The sequence below is a fragment of the Pelecanus crispus genome, chromosome 1, assembly GCF_030463565.1.
Source record: "Pelecanus crispus isolate bPelCri1 chromosome 1, bPelCri1.pri, whole genome shotgun sequence".
In the NCBI taxonomy this organism is placed as follows: domain Eukaryota; kingdom Metazoa; phylum Chordata; class Aves; order Pelecaniformes; family Pelecanidae; genus Pelecanus; species Pelecanus crispus.
In genome coordinates this window covers 219,933,697-219,953,440 of record NC_134643.1, presented here as the reverse complement: position 1 = coordinate 219,953,440, position 19,744 = coordinate 219,933,697, and the positions used below count along the sequence as shown (strand labels likewise).

General features: G+C 39.6%; 1 protein-coding gene across 1 annotated transcript in view; it reads left to right on the top strand.

Moving 5' to 3' along the window:
* Window positions 1-7,760: 7,760 nt before the first annotated feature.
* The window catches only part of DLG2 (discs large MAGUK scaffold protein 2), a 677,470-nt gene continuing 665,486 nt past the window's right edge, over window positions 7,761-19,744 (top strand). The window contains exon 1 of the mRNA XM_075727693.1: window positions 7,761-7,862. Within this exon, the coding sequence (XP_075583808.1) occupies window positions 7,761-7,862 (102 nt within the window). The remainder of the gene's footprint in view (window positions 7,863-19,744) is intronic.

Genomic DNA, 19,744 nt, shown 5'->3' with positions numbered 1-19,744 from the left:
ATATGTATTGATTAGACAGGCAGCAGAAAAGGATGGGGTTGGGTAGAAATGAGTCCCAGAGTGAATCTCAGTGAAAAATGTGAGGTTATTGCAAAGATAATGTGAAAACTTGGGCTATATTTAGAGAATTACTGTAAGTGAGAGATGGAAGGGCAATTCTGCTGGGCAGTGTCACAGTTTGGATGCACACTTTGAGAGGGATGGAGAGATTTTAGAGGAAAAGACGAAAGACATTAAGGATTTTATAGTGTACGAGCTATGGTGAAGTTTGAAAGAATTAAGCAGAACAAATTGGGATAAACAATGACCATCTTCAAATATATAAAAGCTATTATTATAACAACAACTGAGATCTATTAGGCTACAACTTTGCATTATGGAAAAGAGACCAGTTAGACAGGATACAGCATCAGTTTATAAAATCATGAGTGACATGGAGAGGATGAATAGGAGTTGACTGTTCCTTGTTTCTTCCATTGCAACATTTTGAGACAGCTGATAAAGATACCAGGAGCAAGATGCAAAATAAACAAAAAAAGAGAGATTGTCATAGGAGAAGTGGAGGAGGAGTGCCTGAGGAACTTCTCACCAAAGGATGTTATGAAAGTAGAAGTTTACATGGATTCAAAGGGAGACTGGAAAATTACTGGAAAATTGCTACCAATTATTGTGCTTCCTGCTGGGGGAGTCCCACTTGCACACAGCAGGAAGGATGTGCATGCAGAGCTGGTGACCATGCGTAGGACTGTGGCCAGGCTTACGCCTCTATTTAATGCATATAGTAAATATGTGTATGGTGCAATAACTTAAGTGCATATTGACATAACTGAGCTAATTTAGTGCTAGCAACAGTGTAGTAACACAAAATTCAGTGTAGGCTAATCCCTCTTCTGCCCCAGCAGCCTGGGTAAATACTGAAACTCTTAGTCCTTGTTGAGCCCTAGCATGTGGTGACTAAACTGATCATTTCAAGGTCATTTAGGTGCATGTATATTACACTATAATCATGTGAAGAAATCAGTAGGTCTACATAATGACATTAAAGTGGGGAATATATATTCTGAATGTGCTGTGTGCATGTTTTCACTCTGTGTCGGCAGGACCAGGCCTTTATTTCTGATTAATTTGTCACGGAAAATCTTAAAAATTTTAACACAAGATATAAATAGGAATCTTCAGAAAAGCAGAGCTGTTTTGTAGCTATTGAGAACTGACAGTAATATGCTCGGTTTCTTCCTTCAAGCTGATATTTAATTCTAGTAATTTTTCTTCCCTCTCTCATTTTCCTTTTAAATTTATACCTGGTTAAAGAAGTTACTTAAAAAAATTATATGCAATTGGTGGCTTTTTAATGATTTAACAGATCAAAATTATTTTCAGAAACAATTCAGACAGTTTTCCACTAGTTAAAAATGTATAACTATGCTGGTAATGTGGCACTTTAAATGTGTAAACACTTATGAACATGAGTACTTTTTGTAAGAGTATTCCCGTTAACTTAAAAATCACTGTTTATATGACTGTGTACTTAGAGATATGGGGATTTAATTGGAAAGCATTATCTCCACCTTCAGGTGGAGAGATGGAGTCATATAACGCTTTCCAAGCCACCTACTGCATCTGAATTCCTGATGCATATGTGTTTTTCAGAGCATGTGAGCTGTCCTCTGCCTTTCTATCTGTCTCCATGCTGTGATCTCAAGGTCCTTCAGAAGACCTTTCTATCTCCATGAGTTGACCATGTCCTTGTCAGATCGAGGTGAAGCAAAGCACCTCTCCACCTGCAGGGTCTGCTGTTGGCAAAAGCCAACTGGAAACTCATCCCTGCCTATATACAGAGATTTGGGAAAACCAAGCCAGCTTGTCACAAGCCACCGTATCAGATGCAGCAGCTGCTTGTCATGATAGTGGAAGAGGTGGGTCCCAGCAGTCGCAAGGGCATCTCACAGAAGTAGCAAACATGTCTCTACACAGATGTCCCTGGGGCTCTCTGTCCCACCTCCATCCCAGTGGCCCTATTCATGTCCTTCTCATGACAGGACTGGCCCAGATCTAGTCTAGTCCTTGAGCCTTTAGACACACAAAAAACTCACCTCATCCCCATTTCTAAGAGTGGGGCTGAAAATTCAATCTCATATTACCGCTTAGTGCAGGTTCAAACATAGCTTTGCATGAGATGTGGACAGATCACAAACTAGAAGTTCCTCCATTGATTTGAGCTGCTCTTGAGCTGATATCTGGTGACTGTAGGATCTTTCCTGGGTGGGCTTCAATGATGTGTGCTCGCATCCCAGGAGGCGAACCATATCCTGTGCTACATCAAAAGAAGTGTGGCCAGCAGGTCGAGGGAGGTGATTCTGCCCCTCTACTCTGCTCTGGTGAGACCCCACCTGGAGTACTGCATCCAGCTCTGGAGCCCTCAGCACAGGAAAGACATGGACCTGTTGGAGCGGGTCCAGAGGAGGCCACAAAAATGATCCTAGGGCTGGAGCACCTCTCTATGAGAAAAGGCTGAGAGCATTAGGGTAGCTCAGCCTGGAGAAGAGAAGGCTGCGGGGAGACCTTATTGTGGCCTTTTGGTACCTAAAGGGGGCTTATAAGAAAGATGGGGACAAACTTTTTAGCAGGGCCTGTCCCAGATAGGACAAGGAGTAATGGTTTTCAATCAAAAGAGTGTAGATTCAGACTAGATATAAGGAAGGAATTTTTTATGAGGGTGGTGAAACACTGGCACAGGTTGCCCAGAGAGGTGGTAGATGCCCCATCCCTAGAAACGTTCAAGGTCAGGCTGGATGGGACTCTGAGCAACCTGATCTGGTTGAAGATGTCCCTGCTCACTGCAGGGGGGTTGGGCTAGATGATTTTTAAGGTCCCTTCCAACCCAAACTACTCTATGATTCTACAATTCTACGATTCTATGATTCTATGATAACTGTTCCAAAGGCAGGTGGATTTTTAGGCAAACTAAGCCCAGGCTTCTGATACTCACCAACAGACAAATATCAGCAAAATAAAGGCTTTTTATCTCCATTTTATTCCCCAAAATGACCAGCTCACATAAAGTGTAAACCTAGATGAGGTCCTTGAAATGCTCTAAGTTGAGTCACTCCAAATGACAGGACAGCTGTGCAAACTTTGGTTTAGACTACAGGCTTGAGACTGTTCTGTTCTTAAGGAACATGTGACACAGTTGTGTGCAATCATTTGTATTTTGATGGGGGATCTTTCAAGTTTGTTTTATATTTATATTCTCTGGTTCCTTTTGTACGTGATGCCTGTGGTGTAACGAGCCTTTTCCCTTTTTCTTTCATCTGATATGATTCTTTGAGAAGACAACTTCTCTTTAATCACTGTCAGAGACAGGTTTAGTTTTTAGGATGCTTGATTAGTGTGCAGGGAATTCAGAGAAGAGCAACAGAAAAGGTGATTTTGAATTCTAACAAAAGATTAGAAGAAAGTTAACAATGCATATAGTTTGGCCAAGGGTCTATAGATCATCTTAATCTTCTGATATCTAATGGATGTGGTAAGGAGTTAGAGGAATTTTTGATGCTATAGCAGTGGAAAAAAAAGTTAGGTAGACACAAATCTATACTATAGTACCAAAACATAAGCAATTTCCTCAACAGAACAGCAGAGAATTAAAAAAAAAAAAAAAATCCTAGTATAGTCAAGGGTTAATATCTAAAAATTCTTTGTGACTCTCCAGGTCTTTACTTTTATTTTTACCTATATTGGTCTTCTTGATTCTCACATGATATGTTAGGTACAGGGCTAACTATTGGTATTGAACTAGCTCCAATGCAGAAGGAGGTACTAAGTGAGGAAATACTATGCAAACATGACCATAGCACGTCCAGAAATGCAACTCAGTTGTTCCAAGTTAATTCATCTACTTCCATATAATGGTGCACTGCAAAAGGCAGGCATTGTTGGAGAACCTGGAAAGGTTGTGTGAAGGCAACTTCCAGAGAGACTGGTAGAGCAGCAGAAATTTTACCAGCTGAATGGACCAAATGGAAATAATAAGCAGAGCAACAGTTCTTGTTCCTCCCAAATGCAGCAGGTGAGGGAGAGAGTAACTTTTGCAAAGACTAATCTCAGACAGTAGCGGGTGACTTTTATTCACTGGCGGGGTCATTTTACTCAAAGCTTCTGGCAATAGCTACACTGCAATTTGCTGGGAGTCTCCCTTTTTGCTAACAGCAAAAGATGTGCGCTTCACTGTTGCAGCACAGTTGTTGTGAGCAAGTTGTTGTGAGCTGGATCAGTGCACTCAAGTCCAAAGAAAGGTGGGGGGCTCACGAAACTCAGCAGGTCTGCGGACTCTCTCTTTCATACAGTAACACCCACAATGTATGTTGTTCTGCATATCCCACCAGACAGAGCAAAAATGTGGGCATAGATGTTCCAAGGACCCTTGCTCCTGCAGTATGAATGCGATTTAAATTACTTTCCTGGCAATTAGCAATTTACTTCTGTGTTTGTGATGAGTACTATAGGGGGAAAAAAAAAACAAACCCAAAACATAGAGGAGGATCTCTGAGCAAATGGTTTTTTATGGCAGTTTTCTATACGTGGTTGTCACTTAATTGAAATAAATATCTTGGCCAACTGTGATATCAGTTATTATTCCAATCTGTCATTGGAATGAATCTTCCTTTTCTGATCTTTTCCCAAGTGACTGTGCGTCAGGTAACTGTTTTTCACTTGAAAGCAACAATTAGTTTAAGTGGAAGGGATGTTGTTTCGTGTCTTGCATACTCAGGTGATTGGTGTTTGAGGCATCTTAACACTGACATGAAATCACAGGTGAAACCTGTTCTGGTTGAAAATCTGCAGTAGTGTCAGGGACTGGGGAAGAAATGGGAATTTTAATGAACAGATATGTCCTCCCTTTTGAGAGCATGAGCCAGCCGAATGCAGTCAGATGCAAAAGATCCAAGAGGAAAACTGGCTGATTTTCCTTTCCTTCTTTGAAATCCGAATTTGGAATGAAATGCAGGTGATTTTAATTAGGCCCTGTAAATACTAATTGGAAATCATATTTGTGCGATTATGAGTCCAGTTTAAAATCAGGACATCATGTTTAAAACATTGGAAAGTGCAGATGCGATGTATTCTTATATTAGAAATGCTAATGATTAGGACAGATTGAGAGAGTTACTGATCACTTAAATGTCTAAGATGGGTGGATATTAGAACTGCTAAAACAGCTAAATAGCACAGTTTTCTGGCATTTTGTAGTAGTGTCTCCTAAAAATATTGTCATGCCACCCCCATCCCAAATTAACGCTTCTAAGGCCAGTGATGTAGTGTGCTCACACCTTAAGGTAGCACTGTGATTCATGTTTTAATGATAGTGGCTGCTGGCTGTAACTATGGAATGTATTGTCATGGAAACTACACTTTTCTATATTTACACCAGTGCTGGTTATGCGAGAGACAGTACTTGAAAGAAAATCTGTATAATATATAGCTTAATAACGAGACAGCCAAGCTAGGAATAAACAGATCAAATATTCAGCAATGTTACGGCTGCTGTTTGTCACCATAGTACATTTCTAAACAGGCTCAGTCACTGTTTCAGATGGTAACTGGCGCAGCAAGTCAGAAAGAAGTGCTGCTGCGATGCAACTTTGGACTAACAGGTCATACAAACTTAGATTATTGATATCTAATTGATTGGCATCCGCGTAGTGAACTCCCATGACATGTAACGCTCATGTCCAGGCTGTTCGGAAAAAAAGTATGCGCTGAGTGAATTGAGGACACTGGGTTGTAAGGGCCAGTTATTTGCAAGAAATAAATCTTCAGAAATGGAACGGGGTTGTAACTCTAACTGTGGAGCAGTTCTATCTGTCACTTCAATCTAGAAACTACTGTCATTTTACTGAGCTTGGGCTCTTGCAAGCTCTAAGTTCAAAAATACAGAGTGAGAAATAATAATCAGAAAATATTAAAATATTATACTGAGTTGAAATTTAGCTACACATAAAGATTGGAAAAAAATTAAGTTATTGTGTGATGCAAAAGAAAGAGTAAGATCAAAGCTATTTAAGGAAATGGTTCTTTTACATTTTTGAACTTTGCAAAGCGAGGGTAAGTCATACTGAAGAAATTCTACTTAAAATTTAGATATCTACATACGTGCAACACACATGCACGTATATATATTTACATAAATATAAAATCTTAATAGAGGAGGTCTCCTACATTAGGGTCTGCAGTCTCAGGCAGATCTTTTTAAAAATTCTGTACCATTCTATACCCTCTATACTGCTTGACCTGGCTACATACAGAGACCTCCATTTGCCATTTTCTCCGTTCTGTTGTATAACAAATTTCTAGTTCAGGTTTACTACAGAAAATTGTTTCAGTTGTGCCTTAAGAACTCACTTGTGATTGCCAGGGAGACAAGCTGCTCTCATTTCTTTAGAAAGAGTTTCTAATTTGAGGGGCAGAGCTTAGTGAGTGGCAAAAAAGCAGGGTCAAGTCACTGGAAACAACTGCTGGGTTTACCTTGCGATCAGCTGAGAAATCCTTGAAGACATGGCTTTACTTTCTCTGCCGTAGCCTTTTCATTTGACATGTGTGTGACTGCCACGACCGAACCTAAAACTGGAGGATATATTCATCCAACTTTTGATATAAATAATCCTCTTAAAAAGCACAGCTAGCGGTTTGCTCATCCAAATGCTTTATTATGCATTTTCAGCTGGTGTTGCTTTAACTGAAGGAACAGCGACAGCTGTAACTGAATCCAAACCAGCGTTATGCTCCCAAACTTCTTTAATTATTGCATTTCTGGAATACAGCAAGCTGTTTGCAGGTTATAGGATAACAGTAGTAGCTGGACTCATTAGTTACATTGCCTCAAAAGCAGAGTTTAAAGAGGATTGCGTTTTAAGCTTCGTGCTGGTGCATTTTCCGTGTAACTTCATATCTTTATTCAGTGTCTCCTGCAATCCTTCAACCTGTCTATTTGTAAATTTGTGCCTGGAGAAAGCTCCCATGTGGCAAGCCAGGATTGGATAAATGTTACTTGTATTTCTGTGATTGCAAACTCCCAGCATCTGGGATTTTCAGCTTTGAGTACAGTTTGTTTCATGCTGAGATTCATCTTTTTGGGGAAAGCAAAGGTCATCGCTTCTCCGGAGTTGCGACTGATTTGATTCTTTTTCTCGGGGAGGCGCTGGGAAGGGAATCCTTACTGGAATGCATATTGATAAAGGCTGAGGATTCTGGCTTCTTAGATAAGTAATTTTTTTTTTTTTTTTCTCTTCTCTCCCCACAATGACTATGTATTGCAGCAACTCACTGGCTTTTTACCAAATCAGGAGCTGCAGTATTTTTCTTCCGATGGAATAATTTCAGCCCACTTCAGCTAGCATGACAATCTTATGTGATTGTTATGAGTAGGCGTTTACATCCTTTTACATGCTAATACTGCCACACCTGCTAGTCCCCCTCATTTCCATTTCTCTTTTTTTTTCTCTTTTCTTTTTTTTTTTTTCCCAATGTAAAAACTAATTTCCCAGAGGAAGGGAAATCCTGAGATTCGTGATCAATGCTGCATCGTTGATTCATCAACAAAGAAGGGGATGGCTGAATGGGACCCAGGTAGAGATTCAAGCAGGCTGCTTCTGACCAGCAAGAGAAAAGCTAGCTGTTGAGCAGCATATGTTGCCACTCCATGTGCTGTATTAGCTACTTGTTTTTAGCCTTCAGTAGGCTGCCACTACTGCAGCACTAAAGGAATGTGCCCTATTGTTAGAAATCCTGACTGCTTTACACCAATGATTTGCCACTGCAAAGTTGCATGCACCAACAACACTTTATCGTTGATGTTTGGATGCAAGGTAGGATGTGGTTAATGTATTTAAATGCATGCTGTAACTCCTTTGAATATCTGTGCTATTTAATTTCATGTCTGACTAGAGATTTCAGTGCAAATTGCGATACGTTGGTTATAAATTAGGGCTTACAGCCGATACGTTTTAAATGTTAGGGAAAAAAATCAGAAGTAAAGCTTTCTTATTTCCCGGGTTTGGATGAGTATAGATTTACATAGGAAATCTAACGGATTGTGAAGCATTTGTTTTAGAGTTGATTGTGTACTTAGCTAACAGTGCTAAGATTACTAAACCACTACTCTGCCGTTTGCCCGGCTTTATTGATTTTGATGTGTATACTGTTATTACAAAAACACAAACCAGCGAGAATGAATATATTTTTCTCTATTTATATTGCTGGCATGGCTTTTAACCATAAGAGCAATATTAAAGTATACAGCCCTACACTTCTCTGTAAGAAATAAATAAAGTAAGATCCTGAACTCATTTTTAAGTCTACGGGAATATCTTTAAATAAGTGTTTTCTTCTAGGGACTGGACAATCATTTAATTTCTCTTTTAAATTTAAATCAAAAGGTGGCGCAGTTAGCCAGAGAAGTTTCTTTTCTGGCTGTGTAATGCAATCCCACCCTAATTTTTTTTAACAAAGGTGTTGGATTGGACTATATTTTTTTTCCCCATATACATCCTGACTTGACATTAGAGTATAACCAATGTTGTTTGTTATTTTACTGAAATAATTCAAAAGCAATGACATGTTTTTAAAACTTATTGTCTTTGGGTAAACAAGTTTCGTTCTTCAATCACTGGATCAATCATGATGACTTTACAGGGGGGTTACAGATTTTGTCCCATTCCTTTTCCTTGCTATCCTTAACTATTGGATGATATTAAAACTGTTCCTCTGTGTTTAAATAGAATAGGAAATGAGCAGTTATATAAAAAATGGTAGTGATAGTAATTATTTTTAAAACATCTGTGTAACTTTTTTAATCCTCAAAAAATGGCTAGGCTGCAAACATCAAATTTTAGTTTTACAGTCCACAAGCACTATAATTTTTTGAGTTCCTATGTGGCAGACTAGCCTAAATAAAATGAAGTAAATTTATGAAATAGGTTATAGATGACCCAATGCTCCCTAAACATAATTCAGCTAGAGGTTAATGACAGATCATCTACTGCTTTGTATAATATATTTAAACTACGTTACAGTCAAACATTTACAATTTATTTGTCTACCTTCTCCTTTTCCTCAAACTAAGGCCTGCCTACATCTCTGGTTACTTGCGACTTTCCTGAAATAAAGTTTCTTGTTTCTTCACTTCCTTTTTAAATAGGCAAAAAAATGTTCTATTAGCGAAAGGGTTATAATTTAATTGCTGTGTCATCATGCCACTAGTGATATAAATAGCACTAAGAGTTTAACAGTTTAAAAGCTTTTAAAATTTGCATCTTTTTCATAAGAACAATTCATACTTCTTTTTTATTTTAACTTTAAAACTTAAACCCTCTTGTTTTCAAGTGTTAAATTCTAATTAATAAAGGTGAGCTGTTAGTCAGGGGAAATTAAAAGCAAGCCACCCTTCTAAAAAGGTAGGCCAGTGGCCTGGGGACTGGTATCCAATTTGTATTCTTGCCTGTACACATGATTTTCAAAGGATATTCTTTGATGCACTTAAGTTCTTTCATTATTTTTCAGATCCTGTTAGGAAGAAGCAAGAGAATAAAAATCATAAATTTCAAACTTTTTTCCCCTCCTCTTTCTTTAGAGCTTCAGGCTCATTAAGTTAGTCACAGTCAGTGTTTTATCTTGTGGTGGTGTATGAACTGCTTCTCAAATGAAAAGTGGATGTGTGGGATAGTGATCGTTTTCAGAAAGATGAGAAGGAGCACAAGCGAACTGAGTTATCGCCAGTTGGTTCAACACATGTCAGATTAGTACCCTTTGATACCACCATCAAACAAACATGAGATATTCTCTGTACATATCAACGTATCACCTCTCTTCAAATATCTTTTTCTCATTTCCTTTTGTTCTGCACCCCATATCTAAATACATAACTTTTTGCTTTGGACACATAGGATTATATTTCTAGATTTATGGGTGCAGATCCATTCTTAACAAGCAAAGAAGTTTGAACAAGAAGTAAGGATGTTTCTTCTTAGGAAATCTTTTAGTTACATAGCATAAAATCATGGATCTAAGCAAGCTCATAATATTATGACTTTACTGTCACGTGGTTCTTGAACTCAGGAAGGAGAGCAATATACTGGAATGATACTTTATATTCTGGGTGACAGAGGAGAAAATAGGTCCTCAGAATGGGAGAGTTTTAAAATATAGATAGTGAAATAGACAACAAAGGAATTCAAAGTTCAGGCAAATATCTCCAAGTGATAAAATAACCAGGTCAGGTTATTAACTAGCTCCTTGCAAAAGGACAGTGCAAATTACAGGAATGAAATATGGCTCACACTCTTGATTTACAGTGTTTACTTTTAATTTTGTGCCAAATACAGTCGTCTTTTCCTATGGGCACAGACGTGAGTGAGAGAAATGCACCACAGCAGAACCATCACACCCATTTTTATCTGTTCCCAATGCAATAATTTTACAGTCTGCTCACTCCTAACAGGTGGTGCCAGGGAGTTAATTTGGGGGGGCAGGAATAGGGTGTGCATGTCTTACTACACCATATGTTGCATAGAAGGCAGTGGAGGAGTCTTAACTGTGCCTGCGGGGAGCTTTCCTTTTCAGCTTGTTTTCCCGGACTTTGATAGTTGAGCTTGTCCTGGACCTTTACTTTCAGTGATGCCCAGTTTCATGATCCTTGACCTTGAAATTGCAAAGAACGCAGAGTGGTTTGGTTCGAAAGGCAGGGTAGTGTCTACCTGAAGTGCCAATATTGCAACCTACTTTAACATATTTAAACACTTCTCCCCTTTCTGGTGGGGAAGTACCAGTGTTTCCATCACAGCAGTACAAAGCCAAAGCAGACAGGGGATAAGCAGGTTTTAAAATAAGGCCCTCACGTGCCAGGAGGTGTTTTGCAGAACTTTCTTGTTCATAATGTTGCAGGGCTGGGACGTGACTGTGTATCCTCTGAGTCCTAGAGTTGCTCCACAGCTCCTGGACACATTTGTGTCTGTGGATTGAAGGACAGCTTGTGTGTAAGATAGACCTGTGTTCACAGATCTCCATGGAGAGGAGTGCCAAGGAATAGATCAGATTCTCACTGAAGATGATGAGACTTAAATGCATGCTTAAATGCCAGTATGTGCTTACTCACTTTGCTGAATTGGGCCCTGTAACAGTTCATTCAGTATTGCAGAAGAGTTATCTTCTGACTCTTAATATCCTGTTCATTCTGCTCTTATTAAGAATGCCAGGAAGGGATTTCAGATTGACTGAGATGTTTCTTAAATTACATTTCAGGCACAATTCTGACACTCACATGGAAGTGTTTTTCTGTCTTGTCTCCTTTAGCTCTGTATATTGAAAATAGATATTGAAGAGATTCCATTGAGAGATGAGTTACTTCCCTGTTTGTTGACATTTACCAGATATTTTGATAAATCCTACTTTCCTTTTGATTTAGGTTTATTTTTATATTTGTCCTAGGAGAATTTAAAAGTTTTTTTCAAAAGGGATAAGATAAACCTCTCTTCCCTGTCTCCTTTCTTTCCTCCTAGCACATTTATCACAACCAGTCCTTCAGCACAATAGCTAAATTTTGGTATTTTTTTCCTACTATTTCTCTAGTTGGCTGAAATAGCTAAAGAGTGACCTATTCCACTATCAAAGGTGAGCATGAGAGTAAAACTACTTGTTTCTTCAGCTGCCAGAACTTCTTTGTTTTGCTAAACTGTTGCAATACAGAAGGTGTTATTATTAAAACAAATAGTAGGGGGTACTACTGACTGGCTTGACATTCGTATTTATTATTTTTATCATGATTAAACTACTAGTTTTCTGTACCGGCATTATTAGTCTCTTGAACAAACTCTGGTATGTCACTTAGTTCTTAATTGAGAATAGTCTCTGTATTTTCATAGTCTACTCCTGGTTATTGTAAAAACCAGTAATTTGAAATGACAGGAAAATACTTCTCCAACTAGGTATGATACACAGTACACCATGCTCAAAGCCTTGCATGCTTTAGCTTCTTGATACATCTCCATGAACTTAGAGGACATTTTACATTTCATGGGACAGTCTGAGGTGTTTTCTGGATGCAAATAGATTAACATTTTCATTTGAATTATAAATGAGGTTTTGAAATTAATCTCCCAGCCCTACCCATGTGTCCTGCTTTGTTTTACATTACAGAGTAGTCTTGGAGTGTGCAAAGAGGATGCCTTTTTGATGAAACTAAGCAGAAAGATGCACTCCAGGAACACACCAAGTACTGTGCAAAATCTTATGGGTATTCAGTTTATAAAAACAGATTAGCACTATTTCAAAGTAAAACACAAAACATATGTGTAATGTGGTTGAGTCCTTCTTATCAGCTCTTCATTCTGTGAATCCATTCCTGCTGATTACTGATGTGGACATAATCCCCGACTCCACTGACATATTTCAGTTCTGATTTTTTGGGGGCCAGAACTAGACAGATGTAAAAAGACAATATATTCATGGTCATTCTTACTTCTGTGATCCGTCTGTAGAGACTGATATATTGTATAGGGTTCCAGAATTCTCTGAAAGGGTTTACTGCCTATTCATAGACAATCAGCAGGGTAAGTCAGCTGGAACATTACTGCCACTTGCTATGATAACATTTGATAGTGGCACTGAGAAACGGACTTCCACATATTATTCTTGTTAGGCCACTGTGACGTTAAAATAAAAATTCTCAGCAATAGAAGGAACTGCAGAAGAGATGCAGGATTGCCACTGGCGAGTGGCTCTGAGTATGATCGGTTGTGTCACAGAGGATTTGTGCATTAGTGTACAGTGCTCAAGGCAGGCGGAAATTTCTTCTCTGGCATAGCATCTATGCAAGCTAGACATGGGGTGTAAGCCCAAGCAATTTCAGCTAGACGTATCTTTTTTTCTGTTGGGCTTTGCCTACACTTTAACACTCTTGGCTTAAGAACAAGTACAAGCGCTCACCAGCAGTTCCCACCCACCATCAATGTGTGTGGGAAAAGATGAACTACACATTGTACTCAAAGGCCCCCAAACTGAACTTTTCTGAGGCCAAATTAGCAAGTTATGAGGCTGTGGGACTCTGCCAGGAACTCCTCCCAGTATTGAAAAGTTTATAAAGTTGATCCTACTCTTCAGAACTTCTTGTTCCCAGCCATTGAGGAACATTGCACTGGTGAAGTTCTCTAGTATCAGAGGTGAGTAGACTGTGACTTCATAAGTGATTCTGAGTTTGTTGTCTTGAACTCGGCGTGGGTGATGCAGAAATCAATATTACAGGAGGCACAAGGATGGTGGAAGCCTAAGGAGAGGTTGGAGGCAGCAGCAGGAAGATCCAGGTGGGGCAAGTGGAGGTGAGGCACCAGGAAGGACAATGCAGAGACAGAAGCTCGGGGGCAGGATGAGAAGGCAGTGGCCTAGGCAAGGGTTCTGAGGAGGCAAGCAGAAGACAACACAACATCGGTGAGGTCTGGCTAGGTTGAAAATAGAAAAAAACCCTGTTAGATCTCAAATCCTCTGAAGTGATGGGCCCATCCCCTCAATCACGTAGGAGTTAAGTCACTGGTTAGGGAATGCAAACAAGCGTTACCACTTCAGTCTTATTTGGAGTGAGCTCACTCGCTAGCTGTCACTCACTGGCACTGGCCAACGTCTGGGCGGACGATGCCCAGGCATTTTTCTAAAAGCATCAAGATCAGACGTTAAAAATATTTCTGCTTGTGTGAGAATACCACATCTCATGTTTTTTTTGCCACTGTCCTACCCACGAGCTCCCTGTACGCCATGAAGGAGATGGGCGGCTGGTGGGAGATTCCCTGAGAAACCACTCCATAACAAATGTGCAGATAGTTTAAATTAAGAAAACAATGCTAAAAGTGGCTTTTTTAATAAAGTTTTGTTTTTTGAAAAGTGTATACACTGAAAAAAAAACTTCTGCTGTAGGTGGGATCTTCAGTCCCCACATAATTTTGAATCACTGGCCTTTTTTCCACATTTTGCCAGAATATCTGCTTCTAGCTGCCATCGGGGGCTGGACACTGGACTGGATGGCCCATGTGCTTGCTGTGCATGCTTCTGTCATCACAACAAGAATATTTACTGGTAGCCCAGCAATGGAGTCTGATTTTCATCACTCTAGATTACTTAAAATTCACCTGAAGCTAAAGGATGCTATGAATACCCTCCGTATTGTACCTTCGAACACATAGCCATGGTGGGAAATGTGTTTCTTTTTAAGCTAGTAATGAAGCAGAGTTGATTGTTGTGGTTCACAAGCACTGTATTAGAAATATGACAATGAAGGGTACCTATGGAAAAAATAGGGCAGGAGGCACATAGCTAAGGGTTACTGAACATTTTGAAGAGGAAGTTCAGAGTTTGCTCAAACACTCAATTTTTTAAATACATTTTTTCTTTAAATTATACATAATAATTACATAAAAAGAGGTACTTTCAAATAGAAATATATAAATACTGTAATGATTTGATGCACAGTTACATGAGCTGCTTGATTTTACAAACTAATTATTGACTAAGAGAAGGCTATATATAGAGATTCATCTCAACTGTAAAAGATGTCATAGAAGAGAATGGTGATAAAGAAGTGTTATATAAATATATTTAAGTGATAATAGCAATAAAACTGAAAACTGTCACTGAACAGTTCTCCTGATCTTTGAAAAGTAGCTTTTACGTTTCCAGTGTAGCTATCAGAAATAGTCTCACGATTAAAATATAGGTATTCATTACTTTCATTTTTCTGATTATATTTCCTTCAGCTTTAAACATTTGATATAATATTAATAATCATTATGGACAGGATTTTTCAAGAGAGCCTACTTGAGGGCTGTGCTGAATACAACAGAAACCTGAATGGGAAGAAAGGTTACTGATCGGGATTCCCTTGACTCCCTGTAGAAGTTAATGATCTATAATCCAAGGAGAGATGGCACAGAATGATCTGATGAAGTATTAAGGCAGTTTGGGCTGTTTTTTCAATTCATTTGGCTATTGAGTGTATTGAGAGTATCATGAATCTATAAGGTAAAAATGGCCCTCTTCACTCAGCTTCAATGTCCTCATTGCACCCATTAGCTACTCAAAGAATCACCACCAAGTTGTACATGGCCAGAAAATAGGCTTTCCGGGAAAATGTCCGACTTAGTGAAGCTGCAAATTTTTGTTTTTCAATTTTCCCTCAAACTGACATTTCAGAAACCTTGATTCTGAGAATCCTGACACATCGTTTTGGGGAGATTTCCTTTAGGAGATGTTCACAGCTGTTCAGTGTAATTAAGATGGAATATGCCAAATATGAATTTTCAGAAAGATGTAAGCTGGCGTCAGCATTGAAGTCCACACAATGAATCACCTGGAGGCTCTGTAGCTATGGCAAGTGTGGTACAGAGCCTATGTCAACATGTAGCTGCCTGCAGAAGACAATGTAGACACATACAAGGCCACTTTTTTTGCAAGATGTGAGCTCATCCCCTCTGTAAACAGACCTGTAACTACAGACCTTGGGCCAGCTGCAAAATTTTTAGTATATACCTATATTACTAAAAGAGGGCTAATGAGTATACTCAAGTACTTGACTCTTGATATTCCATATTGCAAATTTGTTAGTTTTGTTCCTTGGTTGTATTTTGGGGTGCTCCCAAGCTTTTTCAAGACAATTCATAGGCATGGCTTGAAGGATTGTTCACTCCAGGGAATCTTTCCAAGAGGAAGCACAACGGACACTGCATCAGGAAAGATTACTTGCAGCCCGCAGCCTACAGCCTATCCTCTGGGCTATATCTTCCAACACCCCCCAAGCCCTGCCCCTTGCCTTTACATGATATTTGAAAGCCTGCAACACATCTCCTTCAGTTTCATTTAATAAAAATGCCACTTCATTAGGAACATGGACACGAACCTGTCTCAACCACTTGGCCTGTGAACAAAGGATCACGCTAAGAAACAGATGTATTTAGCATAGTAGATGTACTATACGGGTCTTGGGCATGATTCCACAACTGGGAGCTTGGAAAATCTAACAAATAGGGCAGAGAGCGTAACAGCTCTTTCAGGCTTGGTTCTTCTGGAGCTACCACCACCACACCTGTGACAGTCCACCTGGAATATATCCAGGTGTATTGTGTTAAAGCTCCAAGCCCAAATCCATAAAAAACCTGCCTTGGACTCAGCAAAAGGCAAGACACCCTGTGTCCAGCACATAGGGGTATTCAACCCTCGAATACGTCCCATGAGATTAGTTATATCCTCTTACACTTTATTAACTACAGATCATGCAAGTAAGAAAGAAGTTTAAATTCAGTGAATTAAAGGTTGCAAACCTATAAAGGCATTTAAATTAGTAATACATGCTTGTCTACCACCTTGTAAGACTGGTATATAGCTTATAACGACCACCTGTCAAAGTATGTTGCAAAACTAAGTTAGTCCTGGCACTTACACTATTTCTGAGAGGTACAGTCTGCTGGCAGTGAGATGCCTTGAAATTCTTATACATCCCAGGGATATCCCAGTCTGTATGAAACATAGTTCCATAACAGGATAATCACCTCCATAAAATATTTAGAAAACGTTCACTGCCAGAGAGGGGTCTGTGGCCTCAGGGTCTGTCCCTGGACAGGGAACAGGAACTCCTTATTTCTATTTCTGGCACTCATAGAATTCCTGTTGTGGCCTGGGGCAAATTGTGCCTTGCATCTCTTTCTAGAAAATCAAGTTGGTAATACCTGCCTCAGAGGAGTATTGAAAATTAATAATTACTGCATGTACACAGCACTGAAATGAAATGAACAGTGTAAGTACAATGCGCCACTCGTTTTAAGGACCAACATAAAGCCCTGGCAAAGCTAAGATAGGGGAAAATAATAAGTGAAAATGTAATGATATTAGTGAAAATCGAAGCATTTCTTCCTCCTTTTCTGCTGTCCAGCCCTTTCCCCACAGTATTCATTTCAGGTATGCCTTGAAATACTATTGTTCATCTTTTTTTTAAAGTCCAGGTCTCCAGGTCTGAGCTTTCACTTTCCAATTTTTGCCCATAGCAAATTGTCATGGTTGAATTGCAAGTTCCTGGAAAAGGGCGTTTGAAATGAGAGTGCTGACAGGCTCTTATCTCCACCCATCCAAGTAGTGCTCCTATCATCTAATTTATTGTATAAAGTTGCTGTAGGGGAGAAGCACTTTCCAGAGCTCTGGTTATTTCAGTTTTTATTTTGCAAAGATTGTTTAAAAATAGTCATAGGATGATACATGAGGCAGGAAGCAGACAAGCAGATGAACATAAACCAGTGGCAAGGAGGCAATTCAGTAACTGCATCACACAAATTTTCAGACTGTTCAGGAATTCTGGTTAGGCTGACTGCTAGGAGGGACATTCAGCCCAGTTCAGAGGGCCATATGGCTCTATTAAACTACACATTAAATCCCAGATTCTGCAGTCTGCAGTAAATTAAGCGAAGTGCTATAGAGTCCCTTAAAATCCAGGACATAAGAACCTGCAGAGCTATGACTGAAGATCTTTTCAGTACTGTTAGTGTTTTGCACCGTACCTATAAAATAAATAAAATTTATACCTTTCCTACTCATCACATTCCCTTGCCTGTGTTAGTGTTTGCACTTGGATTTCTGGTCCATGGCTTAAGTAAGATAATAAATTAGCTGGGTAGGAACTAAACACTTGACAGAGTAAGAAAGCATATTACATTTTTGCACTGACAAAGTTAACTGAGCACTAATATTCCATACACAGTAGTTTAGGATATAAAATAACCAGGACAATATGTTTTCATAAGACAAAGTATGCTGATACATTTTGAAACATGTATTCCTTCCCAGAACAATCAAGAAAACTCATGGGAGGAGGGGGAGAGCAGAGGAGGGAGAAGAAGATGACCTAGAAAATGCACTTGAGGATCTAATTTTGTGTGTATGTACGTATTACAGATGAGCCTGTTGCACCTCCTCCTGTAAAGCCCTGGTGTTTTGCACTCTTTGCTATATGCATCAAGCCCCACGTGAGTTCCAGGCATGCAGCTCTTTAATTTTACAGCATTAAGGGCATGTCTTTCCAGTGTCTTGAAGTTCATAGCCTTTAAAGATGTTGGAAGCTAGCAGAGACAGAGGGAAGCGTGATTTTGTGAGGCAAATCTTCAGAAGATTGCAAGATCTGGTTATGAAGAAGCAGCTTTTGTATTAAAAGTGTTATTGTTGTGGAGCCCCTGAGCTTTATACTTGCTTCCTCAGGCCAGGTACAGCTGTAGGGACAGAGGAGCATCATCTCCCTCACAGGGCTGGGAGCTGAACCTCAGGCTGTTGCATCTTGTGCTGGAGCTGGCTTCCTAAAATAAAGGTTTAATTTGCTGTCTACAATTGCTTAATCTGTACAGATCTGATGTATAAATCTCTTACTAGTGCTGGATTGTGGCACCTTTTCACAAGCATTAACAACTACTACTTTCCAGTGTAATTGGAATAAAAATGTTCAGTGTGCTGAGGCAGAGAAATGGAGCTGCCTTCAAACTAATCCACATTCTGCATGCAAATGCCAGCTATTTCTTGACTATTTGTATTCACCAGGAGGGACAACATAGGGCTCCATGAGTTAATAAAGTTTCTGTTACTAAATAACAATTAGTTGTTCTGTAGTCTGATGATTTTTCTTCTACTGTCTTCAGTTTATTCATAAAAGAAAGGAGCCTAGATAGGAAAGGGTCAGCTCACAGTATCAGAATGTGTACAAAGTAATCAGAATCGTAGAAATGTTGATTGGAAAGGACCTCTATAAATCACCTCACCCAAATTTCACTGAAAGCAGGAGAAATGTGAGGTGACAGCATGCAGCCATACACCTCACTTTGCAGAAGAAAACGTTTGGGTTTTAAGCAGCGCCGGGTGAAATATCTCTTCAGCTAAAACAGAAGGAAATTTGGGAAGCATAATCCAGTGTTTAAAACAAGGGAAAGGAGGTTAAATGTTCTGAGCATTGCTCCCTGTTTGCCTATTGATTCCACAGAAGATGTGGAGAGAGTCAGTTTAACCCCCGTTTGCTAGCATTAGGAGTGGCGCCAGGGGCTGGGATTGTAGAGGCTGCTGTTCCAGGGGCTAGGATCTCACCTTTTGTGCTTCAGTTTCTCTATTAGTAAAAAAGTTCTGATAGAGTTTGTGAGACTCTCAGGTCAAGATCCTCGAGATATTTAGGTACCAGCCCCCTTGGCTTTTCATGGCAATTAAGCACTTTCTAAGGATCTGACCATGCGGTACATCTCTTCCTCCAGTGCTTCCTTTATTTGGCCCTATGTCTTATCTCCTACTTTGCTTTGATTTACTTCTCAAATACGCATATGTGCTTTCTTTGCTGCTGCTGGCTCTCACTTAAAATTCACTGTTAGACCTCAGGTCAGTGGATGTGGTTGAAAAAGAGAATGAAGTTAACAGGGCATTTCTAGAGTAAATGGCAGACAGGAATAGGGAAAAGTGCCCATACCCTCACACATATATGTACATACACACAAACAGGTCATTAAACTCTGCACTTACCTGGTACATTAGCAATACTCCCACTCTTACATTCTGAAAATTTGGTGACTGTAGGCCTCAGATGAGATGCTGGGTGGGTGGGAGAAGTGGAATGTCTGGAATGTAAAGCTGCATGTGAAAGTGTCAAAAATGTTTGTGATACAGAGGTCTATTTGCCTTATATAGAAAATGCACATTGACA